Here is a 13,309-nt window from a genome sequence, read left to right as displayed (position 1 = left end):
ACTGTGCAGCCCGGGTGTGAGCAACCTGCCCTGTGACCCAACCAGGCCTGCAGAAGCTGAGACATCCTCGGAGAGCATTTCAGCTGCTGTTGCCTAAACCTCAAGTGTTCCCAGACTTTGCTGGAGAGAATCATTCCGGGAAAACCGAGCAGAGTCTTTTGAAGTCACTAAATTGCTCATGGAACTCAAAGTTGCAACCCTCCTGCCTCAGCCTCCTAGACTGCTGGGATTACTGATGGCATCCTCACCCCACCCAGCTGATACCAAGGAGCCACCCAAGGACCCCCTAAGGCTTGGAAGACTCGACAGCATGAACATGGGCACGGAAGCACCCAAAGAGGAAGCGGCCGAGGTCTCCCATGTGTGCTGGGGCTGTCCTGACCCCTGGCCTGGCCGGGGCTCTGTGTGGGGCCACTGCACCTGCCAGCCAGTAACAGACTCCACCCTGTGTCGGGGAGTCCTGGGGCCTCCCCACGCCCTCCACTCATGCCTGGGGCCCACACCACATCCCTATCTCAACCCTTGGGCTCACGTGTGGATGCCCTGGGGTGGTGGTATCTGGACAGGGCATCCACTGCTGGCTGCCTCGGTGCCTGTAGATTGGTGTAGGGCCACCTCTAGCTTTAATCCCTACACATGCGGCAGGCACCCGACTGCCCTGGGCCACAGCACACTTCCTCATTCCTGGGGACCCCAATCCTCCCCACCCTCTCCAGCTCTGGTCAGGGACACCACCTACTGTCCCCCGGTGAGGGTCCAGGACCCAGGCAGCTCAGCCCCCTGGGCTGCAGTGGGGGGCCCAACCCGAAGTGCTCCAATCTGGAGGCGGCCCAGAAGCTGTCCCTTGGGCCAGGCCTCCAGCTTACACACACAGGTGCTCCTGTTGTCCTCCAGCTCTCAACTGTGCCCTCTGCTCCTGGCCCCCATGCCAGATCCTGAGCTGGAGCCCGAGCCCCCCATGCTAGATCCTGAGCCTGAGCCCAAGCCCCCCATGCTAGATCCTGAGCCTGAGCCCAAGCCCCTATCCTAGACCCTGAGCCCCAGTCCCCCATCCTAGACTCTGACCCCAGGCCTCTGTCCTAGACCCTGAGCCCCAGCCCCTCGGCCCTGGTAGGCAACCCTGCAGGACCTGCTGATGCCTCTTCCAGCCCTAGTCAATGCCCTGCACCCACCCCACCCCAAGCCCTGGTGTGTGGCACCCAGCTTACCAGGCTCTGCCTTGGGTCTTGCACCTGGACTCACCACATACAGAGGCTCAGGTGTGAGATGTTCACTTCTGTCCAGCCCACACCCAGCACTCTCTCCCATATCTCCCTCCACTTTATTTCCTGTGCCCTTCAGCCCCATGGCCACCCTTCTCCACAGCTTCTGCCCTGGCCAGCACACTAGTCCCATCGCATACACCACATGCAATACAACCAAGCAAATTTTGCATGCTTAGGTTTTTAAGTGATGGGCTGTAGAAATGGTTCCTTTTCTCTATCAGTCAATAAATGTTTAAGGTTAATAAAAAAATAAAATAAGACTGATTGGAGTCTATGAGGAAACAGGAGAGTGCAGATAACATAAAAAAAACTGTTCACAAAGAAATGGCAGAAAATTTCACAAGCAGGAGAAAAGAACTTGGAATACAGATAAGTGATACATATAGGAATCCAACTAGCCATGACAAAACAAATCTACACCTAGGCATATAATAGTTAAGATTCCAGAAACCCAACAGAAGAACAAACTTCTACAAGCAGTTAGAGAAAAGAAAAAAAAATCACATAGAAAGGAGAGACCATCAGAATCACCTCAACAGAAACCCTCAAGTCAAGAAGAGTCTGCAGTAAAACATTTCAAATTCTAAAGGAAAACAACCTCCAACCCAGATTTATGTACCGTGCAAAATTATCTTTAAAAATTGATGGAGGCATGATACTTGCATAAAAAAGAGCAGTTGATAAACTTCATGAATACCAAACCAGCACTACAAAAATTTTAAACAATACCCTAGGAAAAGATAATGAGATCATCACCCCTAGAAGCCCAGAAGAATGAATCTATTGGGGATGTGAAAAAATTAAATGCAAAATGAGAGATTAAAAAAGAATCATGGCAAGGATTAGTGAATACATGTCTGTTATAACCATCAATGTTAATGGTATCATTTCACCAATCAAAGAAATACACTGGCAGAATGGTTCAAGAAGCAAAATCCAACAATATGCCGCGTACAAAAAACACATTTTGTAAAAAGAGAAACTCATAGACTGAAAGTTAAAGGGTGGAAAACCATACTCCATGTGATAGGAAACTGAAAAAAATCAGGAGTGACTAACCTCTTTGCAGATCAAGTGGATTTCAAATGAACACTGATTAAGAGAGACAAAGAAGGCCACTACATCCTTGTAAAAGGAACAATCCAAGAGGAAGGGATGACAATCATAAATATCTATGTGCCAAATACTAGTGCACCCCCAAAAGGAAACAAATACAAACAGACATGAAAAATTAAGTACACACTAATACAATAGTCAGGGAATTTAACAGTCCACCGTCACAAATAGATACATCTACTAAACAGAAAATAATGAAATACTGCACTCAATCAAACTCCTGAACACATGAATTTAACAGGTGCTTATGGTGTCCCACCCACGAAATCAGAAGGCACTTTCTTTTCAGCTGTACACAGGTCCTTCTCCAAAGTAGACCACATGCTAGTTCACAGAACATGTTTAAGTAAGTGCAATGGAATTGAAGGTATCCCCTGTATATTATAAGACCATAGTGTGAAGAAATTGGAGATCAATAACCAAAGAAACTGCAAGAATTACATAACACATGGAAATTGAACAGCACACTTCTGAATAACAAATGGGTCACAGAAAAATTGAAGAAAAAATAAGAGTTTCTTCAATTAAATGAAAATGTAAATACAACATATTGGAATCTATTGGCCACAATGTGAGTAGTCTTATGAGAAATATTAATAGCACAGAATACTCATATTACAAAAAGCAAGCCCAAATAAACAACCTGATGGTGAAACTCAAGCATCTAGAAAAAGAAGAGCAAGACAAACCAAAATCTCATACAAGGAGGGAAATTATAAAGATCAGAACACAAATGAATGCAATGGAGACTAAGAGAATGAAACAAAATATTAATGAAGCAAAGATTTGGTACTTTGAAAGAATATGCAAAATAAAAAAACGTAGCCAACCTTATCAAAAACAGGAAAGAAGAGATGCAAATTCAAGCAATAGGAATGAAAAGGATGAAATTACAATGGATTCAGCAGAAACTCAGTGGATCAAAAGCACTACTTTGAGAAGCTCTATGCCAGTAAGATGGAAAAACAGAGGAAATGGAATAATTGTTAGATATGTATGAATTACCAAAGTTGAAAAAGAATACCTAAACATTCTAAACAATCAAATATCAATAAATGAAATTGAAAACATATTTAAAAACTTATCAACTAAGAAAAGCCCAGGTCCTGATAGCTTCACTGCTGTATTCTAAAAGACATTTAGAAAATAATTATTGCCAGTACTGTTTAAACTCTTCAGTGAAATTGAAAGTGAAGCAATACTCCCAAATTCATACCTGGAAGAAAGCATCACCTTTACCACAAAAGCAGAGAAAGTCCCAACTGAAAAAGAAGTAGAGGCCAATCACACCAATAAAAATAAATGTAAAATCTTCAACAACATACTGGCAAAGAGAATGCAGAAGACCATCAAGAAGAGCATACACATTGACCAAGTGGGATTCATCCCAGGGATGGGGGGATGGTTCAACATATGCAAATCAATAAATATAATACACTATATTAATAGTGTCAGGACAAAAACCATATGATTATCTCAACAGGTGCAGAAAAATTGTTTGACAAAATCAAACAAGCATTCATGATTAAAAAACCTACAAAAATGGAATAGAATGCCTGTACCCCAACCTGATAAAACCAATCTATCAAAAACCAACAGCCAATATGATACTAAATGGACAAAAACTGAAATTCTTCACAGTAAAATCAGGAAGAAGTCAAAGATGTCCACTATCACCACTCCTATTCAATATAGTTTTGGAAACATTAGTCACAATGATTAGACAAGAGAAAGAACATAAATAGATATATGAAACAATGAACTCAAATTGTCATTATTTATAGACCACATGATACTCCATATAGAAGATACCTAGAACTCCACCAAAAGTCTTCTACACTTCATAACCAAATTCAGTAGTGCACCAGGACACAAGGTCAAAACACAAAAATCAATACCTTACTTAAACCTGAATACAGACTCACTGTGAACTGGAAAAACAACTCCCTTTGCAATTGCAACCAAAAAAATGAAATACCTAGGAATAAACCAAATGAAAGGAAGGAAAGACCTCTACTCCCAAAACAATACCAAGTGAAAAAAGAGACTGAAGAGGATACCAGAAAATGGAAAGACATCCCTTGCTGCTAGGTAGGAAGAACAAACAGTGAAAATAGCCCTACTTGACATACTCCATATGTGAAACTAGGGATACAGTATAGCATGAGTGTCATAGGTGGGAAAACTATTAAAGTATGTTATGCACAAATAGGCCACAATTAATCTGTATAACTAATAAAAAGAATTAAAGTAAGGTACAATGCTATGCCACTTTACATAAAAAGAAGAGGCTATAATTTACAAAACAGCAAATATAACAAGTAATAGCAGGAATCCTATAATCTGGCACAATGTAGTGAATATAATATATGTCAGTCACTGTGAAAAACCTGGCAGTTTCAAAAATAATCAAACGTAATTATCATGTGATCTACCAGTTTCACTCCTAGGCAAATTTTTCTAGATAATTGCAAGTCAGTGCTCAAAAAATAAATGTATATGAAAACTCATGGCAACAGTATATACACTAAGCAAAATATGGGAAATATCTAAATGTCCATCAATGAGTGAATGCATAAGCAGTGTGTACATACCGATGGTATAATACCATTTAGCCATAAAAGAAAAGAAAATGGTTAACATTACAGATAAAGCCATGAAAAACAGGGAAGGAAGGAAGGAATGAGAGAGGGATGGAAGGAAGCTATATAGAAGAATGCAATAAAGGAAAAAAGGAAGAAAGAAATTAAGGAAACAATGAAATAAAGGAGACAATGAAATAAAGGGGGGGGGCAAAAGAACTGAAAGCAGAATGTAAAGAAAGAAATTGAAGACACAGGAAATGTAGGGACAACTTAGAGTTGCCCTAGGCATGACAGGACTGTGAATGAAATGAATAAGTTCTCTTCAAGGATTATTTTTCACATTGAAAACCCAGTCACTGTTTTTTAAAAATGTAGGGTAGCCATGTATATTAAAAAATAAATGATGAATCAGCTGGAACAAACGTTAGGTAGAACTATTGAAGACATCATTGTAAGATAAGATTTTGTGAACAAAACCTCAGTTGCCCATGAATTAGCACAAAGAATCAACAAGAGGGATCTCTTTTTATGAAAAAGCATCTGCACGGCAAGAGAAACCACCAACAGTGTGAAGAGTCAATGTGGGAAAAAACTTCAGCTTCTGTTCCTCAGACAAAAGTCTACTATCTGGAAACTATGAAGAACTTTAAAAAATCAGACCTCCCAAATATAAAGACCCAATTTGAAAGTGGTCATCTGAAATGAAAAGACATTTCTTAGACAAAGAAGTAGAAATAACAAATAAACATATAAAAGAGTGTTCAACATCAGTGGTCATTCAAGAGAAGCAAATGAAAACAATGCTGAGATTCCACCTCACTCCAGAAACCATTGCTGCTATAATGAAATCAACCAATAACAAACACTGACAGGGCTTTGGGGAAAGAGGAACCCTGTTCCACTGCTGGTGGCAGTGTAGACTGGTGCAAACGCTGTGGAAATCAGTATGGAGATACCTCAAAGAACTAGGACTGGAAGTCCCATTTGACCCCACTATTTCACTGCTGAGGATCTTCCCCAAAGAATTAAAAGAATCATACAACTGTGATATATGTGTACCCATGTTCGTAGCAGCACAATTTGTAACAGCTAAAACTTGGAAGCAGCCCAAATGCCCATCAACTGGAGACTGGATAAAGAAAATGTGAGGTTGTTTTAATGAAATGGAGTACTACTCATCCATAAAAAATGAGAAATTAAAGACATTTATAGCTAAATGGATGCACATTGAGGTGATACTCTTAAGTGAAATAAACAGAACACACATGAGTAAATACTAGTTTCCCTAGTGTGAGAAACTGAAAGTGTAAATAAGGATTAAAAGGTATAATTGATAATGTGAAATAGGAAGAAAAGGGGTAAAGGAGAAGGGGAAGAGGGACATGTAGGGTAAAGCAAAGAAGGGAATGTACTTAATATGAGAAAATGAAAAAATGGAAACAGTCTTTGTAAATAGGGAGGCATGGAGGGCTGAAGGGAGGGGAGGGGAAGGGAGAAAAATAAGAACCAAGAGATACTATGTAGAGGTACTAATTTCCAATGATGAATGCCATTATATTGTATACCTAAAATGTACCAATAAAATAAATTTTTTAAAAAGTATATGCTATCAAAAGGAAAACATGCATGCACATTCTGTTTATCATAGCAGTGTCCTTCATAATAGTCAAGGATTATTGTTACTGTTATCAGATTAATAAAGAAATGTGGCATATACATAACCCAGACATAAAAAGAAGTAAATCCTGGTATTTGTTACTCCATGGAAGAACCTGTATGACATTACATGAAGTGAAAGTAAAGGATCCAGACCTAGGAAGGACACACCACACAAGTTCACTTATATATGGATGGGTCTCTGAAAAGCAGAACTCATAGAAGCTGAGCAAAATGACAGCTACCAGAAATCATGGGGATAGGATTAGATAAATTAGGGTCAAAGCACACATTTCAGTTAAGAGAAGAATAACTACAAGAATTCTATTGTACAACACAATGAATATGATTGATAAAAGTAAATTATGTACTTGATAAAAATGGAAAGTAATCAAATGGAAGTGAGAAAATAATTGCAAAACATATTTAATATGTCAAGTATCGAAACTACATAATAACGAACTATTACAAGTCATAAGCCAAAGTACAATCTACACAAATTGATAAATGTGAAAAGAGTTAAAGTGATACATTTCAGAAAATATATTAACTGCCAACAAATACATGAAAATGTGCTCAATTGGTCATAGGGAAATTCAAATAAAAACACAGTGAGAGAGCACTTCATAGTCCATAAAACTCTGCACTTTCCATTAAAAAATTGCCATGTATTAGCAACGATGGGAAGATAGCAGCAACTTCATATATTAGACTGTAAAAAAATGCCAGCTACAATAAAAATGCCTTTCGAGTTTCCACAAAAAGTTAAAAATGCCGTCACTAAATGACACAGCTGTCTCACTGCTATACATATGACCCAAGTAATTGATAAGCAATATGCTCATGTGCTGCTTGGCAAAGAAGATAAGTTTTGGGGACCTGCTTGTGCCTGCTTGCTCCACCAGCTTACCACCAGCCACCAGGACAGGGTGAGGAGGACCCCCCCCCCCCCCGGGCAGGCCCACCAGCTGATGGCTGGGCCGCGCAGGCGCCTCCAACAATACTCCGCCCCTCCCCCTTCCTCTGGCCTTTTGGCTGTGCAGCTACTTGATTACACACTGCAGAGGCACAGGGGGACAAAAGCCATTGTCAAGAGCTCCAGAAGTGAACAACAGAGAGAGCTCCTGTCTCAGTCTCCCTGATGAAAACAAGCCCACTGGAAAAGTGAAGGGAATCTCTGCAATAAAGTCACACCAGACCAGACCTATAGGAGGAATGGATGGAGGGAAGGAAGAAGAAAAGGAAGAAAAGAGAAAAGATCACAAAGAATAAAGCAACATTTCAAGACTTATCATAGGCATTTGTATCACTATGAATCACATGAGAAATTGCATTCAAAAGTAGATTACAGCATTGTGTTCCAAACCCAATGATTTTAAGAGGCAAAAATTGATGTATTAGGCAGAAATATAAAAGTACACATTGAAAAAAATAGAGTACAACCCCTCAAAAGTGTGATGCGCTATAGTTTGGAGCTGAGAATATTGATGTTTTTCTGTAGTGGAAATCTGTAGAATTTGTGAATCCAATCTTTGTTGCTGCAAAATGAGGGATAGCAAAGTTAGAAATGTGTGCGGTTTCAGGTCACAGATGTCAGGCTTTCCCATCTTAGATTCCTTCTTTCTTACCCTAATAAACTAAAAATAAAAGTGATGCACAGTCATGATACAGCTATCACTCTGATGTGTTCATTCTATTTCTTCCAGGAAAAACAAGAACAAAATAAAATTAAAATGAATAACATTAATATTTACACACAGTAATATATTTTGAGGAAACCATGTCAACATTATATGTATATTTCTGTAAGTCAAGATGTAAATATATATATCAGGCATGGATGTAACAAAAGTTGCCAAACTTGGAACTTTATAGATTATTTATAGGAAAGAAAAGTTACAAGGAAAGTACAGAGGGAGTTGTTGAGGAGAAATAAATATAAAAAATATATAAAACAAAGTTTTAGGGAATGGAAAAAGCGAGGTATATTTAAAAGTCATAGTATTTGTACAATGTCCATTTTGTTCTGAGGCCAATGATCCATCACAGACAAGAAGCTGCTCTACTGAGGAGTCTTCAAAGGGCTCACTTCACACCCTTGTTCCTCAGGCTGTAGATGAAAGGTTTCAGCATGGGGGTCACCACAGTGTGCAGAATAGAGGCATTCATGCTTCCATGGGAAGAATGGGTCACAGCAGAGCTGAACTACACCCCAAGTGCTATTCCATAGAACAAGGAGACCATGCATAGGTGAGATCCACAGCTGCTTTATACCTGCTTGCAGTGGAGGGTGTGCTCAGTTATAAAGAGATAATCTGAGAGTAAGAGAGGATCCCTGTGACAGGCAGTACCCCTAGCAGTGCAGTCACCACATGTAGGAAGATGGTACTGATAAGGACTTCAGAGTTTGCTGCCTTGAAATTCTGAGCCATTTCACAGAAGAAATGGGGAATTTCACTGACTGTGGACAAAGTGAGATGCTTCATCAGTAGAAAATGGATAAAGGAAGCACATGATATTATGATCCAACACACCAGATCTAAAAGGCCACAGAGCCAAGGGTTCATGACAACTGTATTTGAGTTGTTAACAGATGGTGACAAAGCAGGCGTAGGCCATCATGTCAAAAGAACATCATCCATCTCAACAAAAGTATTTAAACATGTACCTGAGTGAGGCACTCTATGTAGGAGATGCCTTTGCTCTGTCCCTAGATGTTCATCAGCATCTGTGGGACCTTGTTAGAGGTGAAACAAATGTCCTCAAAGGACAGGTTGGAGAAGAAGTACCTGGGGGTGTGGAGGAGGGAGTTAGAGCTGATGGCCAGGGTGATGAGCAGATTCCCAAGCACTGTGAACAGATACATGGACAAGAACAGTCCAAAAAAGATGCTGAAGTTCTGGATCATCCAAAAGGCCCAGGAGGACTAGTTCTGAGGCACACATATAGTTTGCTGCTTCCATGTACCTAGTACTTATGCTGGGAAAGAAGATAATGAAATATTTAAGGACAGCCACCTGCCACTTCAAATGGTTGTCACTTTACAGTATCATTCATGGATAGATGTTCTTCACTGTCTAATAGATCCAGCCAATGACTGTGATGCAGTCAGTCAATTATCATCTCATTTTCATTAAAAAAACAATTTTTTGCAGTACTGGGGATTGAACTCAGGACCTTGCAAACTTGCAAGGCAGGCACAGTGCTGCTGAGCTAAATCCCCAGCCCTTAAAGTATTTTTAAATTTAAAGTTTTACATTTTTAAATATGTGTAATTTATATATAATTACTCAGAATTTTTAAAAATTAGACAAAAGCACGCTAGTCTCATTTGTATATGAATCTTTGGACATCAGCTAATTTTTATATGACACTTCCAAAAGATTTGAAAACATTTCTTGATTTTTTTCTTTATAATCTTGTTTCCTTATTACTGAAGCTCTAAAATATTGATTAAATATAAATTTTCAACTCAGACAACCTTCATTCTTTGAGGAGCCACTTCATAGATTTGTGAAAGTTAAAAACACTTCCTAATATTTTTCATTTTAAAAGTATTATTATTTTTTTATTTCTATATTTTGTATTTTAAAATGCCCTGTGCATAGCAGACTCTCAAGAAGTTTCTTTTGTTATCGTTAATATTATGATGATTAAACTCTCCCTTTATGTTCATTGTTTGGATACCTAAATTTCCCCAAGAAAAGTAAAAAGCTGTGATTTACAAACTGGATTCTTAAGTTAGACTTCCTTTAATATAGTTTTATTGCATCAAAATACCATCAGTGTGATCCTCAGATAATAATTTCAACTCTTAACATGTGATTCCTTTCTACACTAGGGGTCATAAATATTCACCATCAGGTCAGATTGGAGGATGAAATTAAATGACAATAATGTGCTTGATTGTTTTCCTTGGATAGAGTAGTGAACATTTCATACTCATGAGCTGTTATTGTGAGCATCACAAAAAATCTGTCCTGCATGACTATCAGTTATCAATATGCCACTTAACTGGGGCAACCACCAAGGAAGAAATTCTGATCAACATAAATACAACAGGTGTGTGAGATCTTTTAGACACAATTCAGCACTTTTAATGAATAAAGTTCCCCAAGCCTCCTTCTTTCAGAGAATTCCAGCCAGGTAAATTGCTCTGAAAAGAGGAAAACTCATTTGCACTACATCAATGCAAGGAGGATAAAAAGTACATCATCATTTAAATCAAATAGAAGGCAATTTTAATGTGTGTGCTCATCTATGCTAGGCATTTTATTAAAATAAGCAGAGTTTATGATTAAAATGTACAAATGATGGAATTGATTATAATATTCAGTCATTGTATAAAATTGGTCATCCTAGAGAAATTAAAAGACAAACCTATGATTAAAATACATGTTTCAAATCTCCATTATAGAAAAAGACTCTACTATGAAAGCCTGAGGAAGTTAATTAATTCAAAATAGAAAAGACTTCATTGAAGTCAAATTCATTCAGTCAAACTGAGGGGGAGCTTTTCTTTGAAATAGATAAATTTGAGTTGAGAAAGGAAGGATGGATATTTATTAATCAGGGAAAGTAAAGAAAAAACAAACATTCCAGGCTAAAAGAAAAGAATGTGCAGTTGTTTTTTTGAGACAATAAGCTGGTACAGGAGGGGATTTGAAAGCCTGTAGCAGTGTAGAGCAGGGACCAGGGTCGTGAAGGACACAGTATGTAAGGCCCACAGTAGAGCTTCCTATAATCTTCCTTATGTCCTTCTCACATTCACAGATTGATATTGATTTGTGGGCCTGAGGTTGTGCCAGTTTTATCTAATCATTTGTATTTTCAGGGTCTCACATAGTCCCCATTACGCTGTAGATGTTCCACAAATTCAAATGTCTGATGGGCAGCAAATATTGGGATGAAAGTGCTAATCATAGCCTACAAAAAAATGGGCCAGTGAAGAGAAACCATAACCATAATCACAACAGAAAAAAGGCTTTGAGAAGCTTTCGCAGTCATTAGTGTTCTTAGCAGTTAAGTCAGAGTCTCTTGGGACATAAGGAAATCAAGGACAAATTTTTAACCCAGTAAAAAAATTGTTTGAAATCATATTCAACAAGATATGACAAGATCAAGTACTACAATATCTGTGTCCACAGTCAAAAAATATGCCAAAATCAAGTGCTACAATATCTATTAAACTAAGGAACATGCCAAGACAGTGTAGTCCAAATTCAATCATTTAATATTTAGTGAAAAATTGAAAGAGATTAATAAGATGAGAAAGAAAATTAGGATGAGTACCACACAAAAGAAATAATTATATCATTGCATTATTTTGAAGACACCAAAAATAAGAAGGAATAAAAAGGACAAGAATAACAATATAGAACTATTCAGTGAAATGAATAAATCAAAATTACCAGCAAAAATAAATTATAAAAGAAAAAAGCAATTACATTAAAAACAAGATAGACCATGTGTCATGCATAATAGATATTTAGTGAGAACTTTAAAAATAAATTATTTTTGACTAGGAATCTGCAATTTGTTACAGAGACTTCAGAAAGATATAGAGAGACTCTACAGAAAAATTAATATTCAGTTTAAAGTCTCTGAATTGTAGAAAAAAATAAAGAAAAGAGTGCAAACTGAAAAAGATGATTCAGTGGAAAATAAAGTACTTTCCAAATACAGGAACATCAGAGACTAAACAAACATTGAGCTGTTTTAGAATTATTATTTTCAGTAAGGCCAGTACCCACTTCCTCTTTTATTCTTACTCCACCCGGCTCACTAGGAAACACTGACATTCTCCAGTGGCTTCACTGTAGATATCCGGTCTCCATGAACTCTCCCTCAAAATCCACTGGGATTTCACAGAGGCTGGGATCAAAGAATTGTAGATAAGGATCAACGGGGCATGTTTAAAGTTCCTAGCATCTCAACTGTTGAATTCTCAGAGTTCCTCATTAAATGAACTGTTCTGGTTTTTTTCCTGGTCTCCAAATCATTCAGCTCCCATGAGGTGCAGAGAAGATAGAACAAAAATGTCTAAGTGAATTTCACACCTACTTAGGCAGCAATAAATGAAAATAGAATTATTTCTTCCAGAAGAAAAGACTTTGTTTTCTCTTTTGTTTGATTTAAAAGTCACAAAGTATCCCCTAAGGAAAGAAATTTCTACAAGCTAACAAACTTAACAACTGTGGTTGTAGGGCCTCCTTAAAGAATTTTGAAAGTTTGTAGATCACTTGCTTTCCACAATGTTAGATTCATGAAAATTGATCATGTCATGGTAGATAGTGAACTAATTATAATTTATCCCTATAGTTGTAATACTTTTAAAATAGAGATATATGATATATATATATATATGTATGTATGTATTTAAATGAGCAATAAGATAAAAATGTTGTTTTCTCTTGTTCTTTATTTTAAAATTTTTATTTTATTTTATTTCTTTTATTTTTTAAGGATGGGCAATAACTGAAGAGTACAAAGATTTTTTTTGTGAGTCGACAGATATGTTCTGAGATTGCCATGAGGACTGCAAATGTCTATGAATACACTGAAAACTATTGAATTGTGCACTTCTGATGGATGATTTGTGTGACAAGAGAATTATATGTCAATAAAACTGTTTATGAAAAACTAAATTCAAAGACATCAGAAAATCTATTATCTTGTGGTTCAAAG

At 37.7% G+C, this 13,309-nt stretch overlaps 1 protein-coding gene across 1 annotated transcript; it reads left to right on the top strand.

The window, feature by feature from the left end:
• Positions 1 to 235: 235 nt before the first annotated feature.
• On the top strand, positions 236 to 1,030 carry Prr23e (PRR23 family member E). Its single transcript, XM_013069229.2, has one exon. It carries the CDS (start codon positions 236 to 238, stop codon positions 1,028 to 1,030), a length of 795 nt encoding a protein of 264 aa, XP_012924683.2.
• Positions 1,031 to 13,309: the final 12,279 nt, after the last annotated feature.

The sequence above is a fragment of the Heterocephalus glaber genome, unplaced genomic scaffold (genome assembly GCF_053883595.1).
Source record: "Heterocephalus glaber isolate CG9 unplaced genomic scaffold, H.glaber_assembly_v1.0 deba00001845, whole genome shotgun sequence".
NCBI classification, from domain to species: domain Eukaryota; kingdom Metazoa; phylum Chordata; class Mammalia; order Rodentia; family Bathyergidae; genus Heterocephalus; species Heterocephalus glaber.
The sequence above is the reverse complement of the archived record's forward strand: the minus strand, read 5'-3'. Positions and strand labels throughout refer to the sequence as shown.

Bases quoted from the DNA above. Each gene is read 5' to 3' on its own strand.
- Prr23e (XM_013069229.2), top strand. From the start codon at position 236: ATGGCATCCTCACCCCACCCAGCTGATACCAAGGAGCCACCCAAGGAC.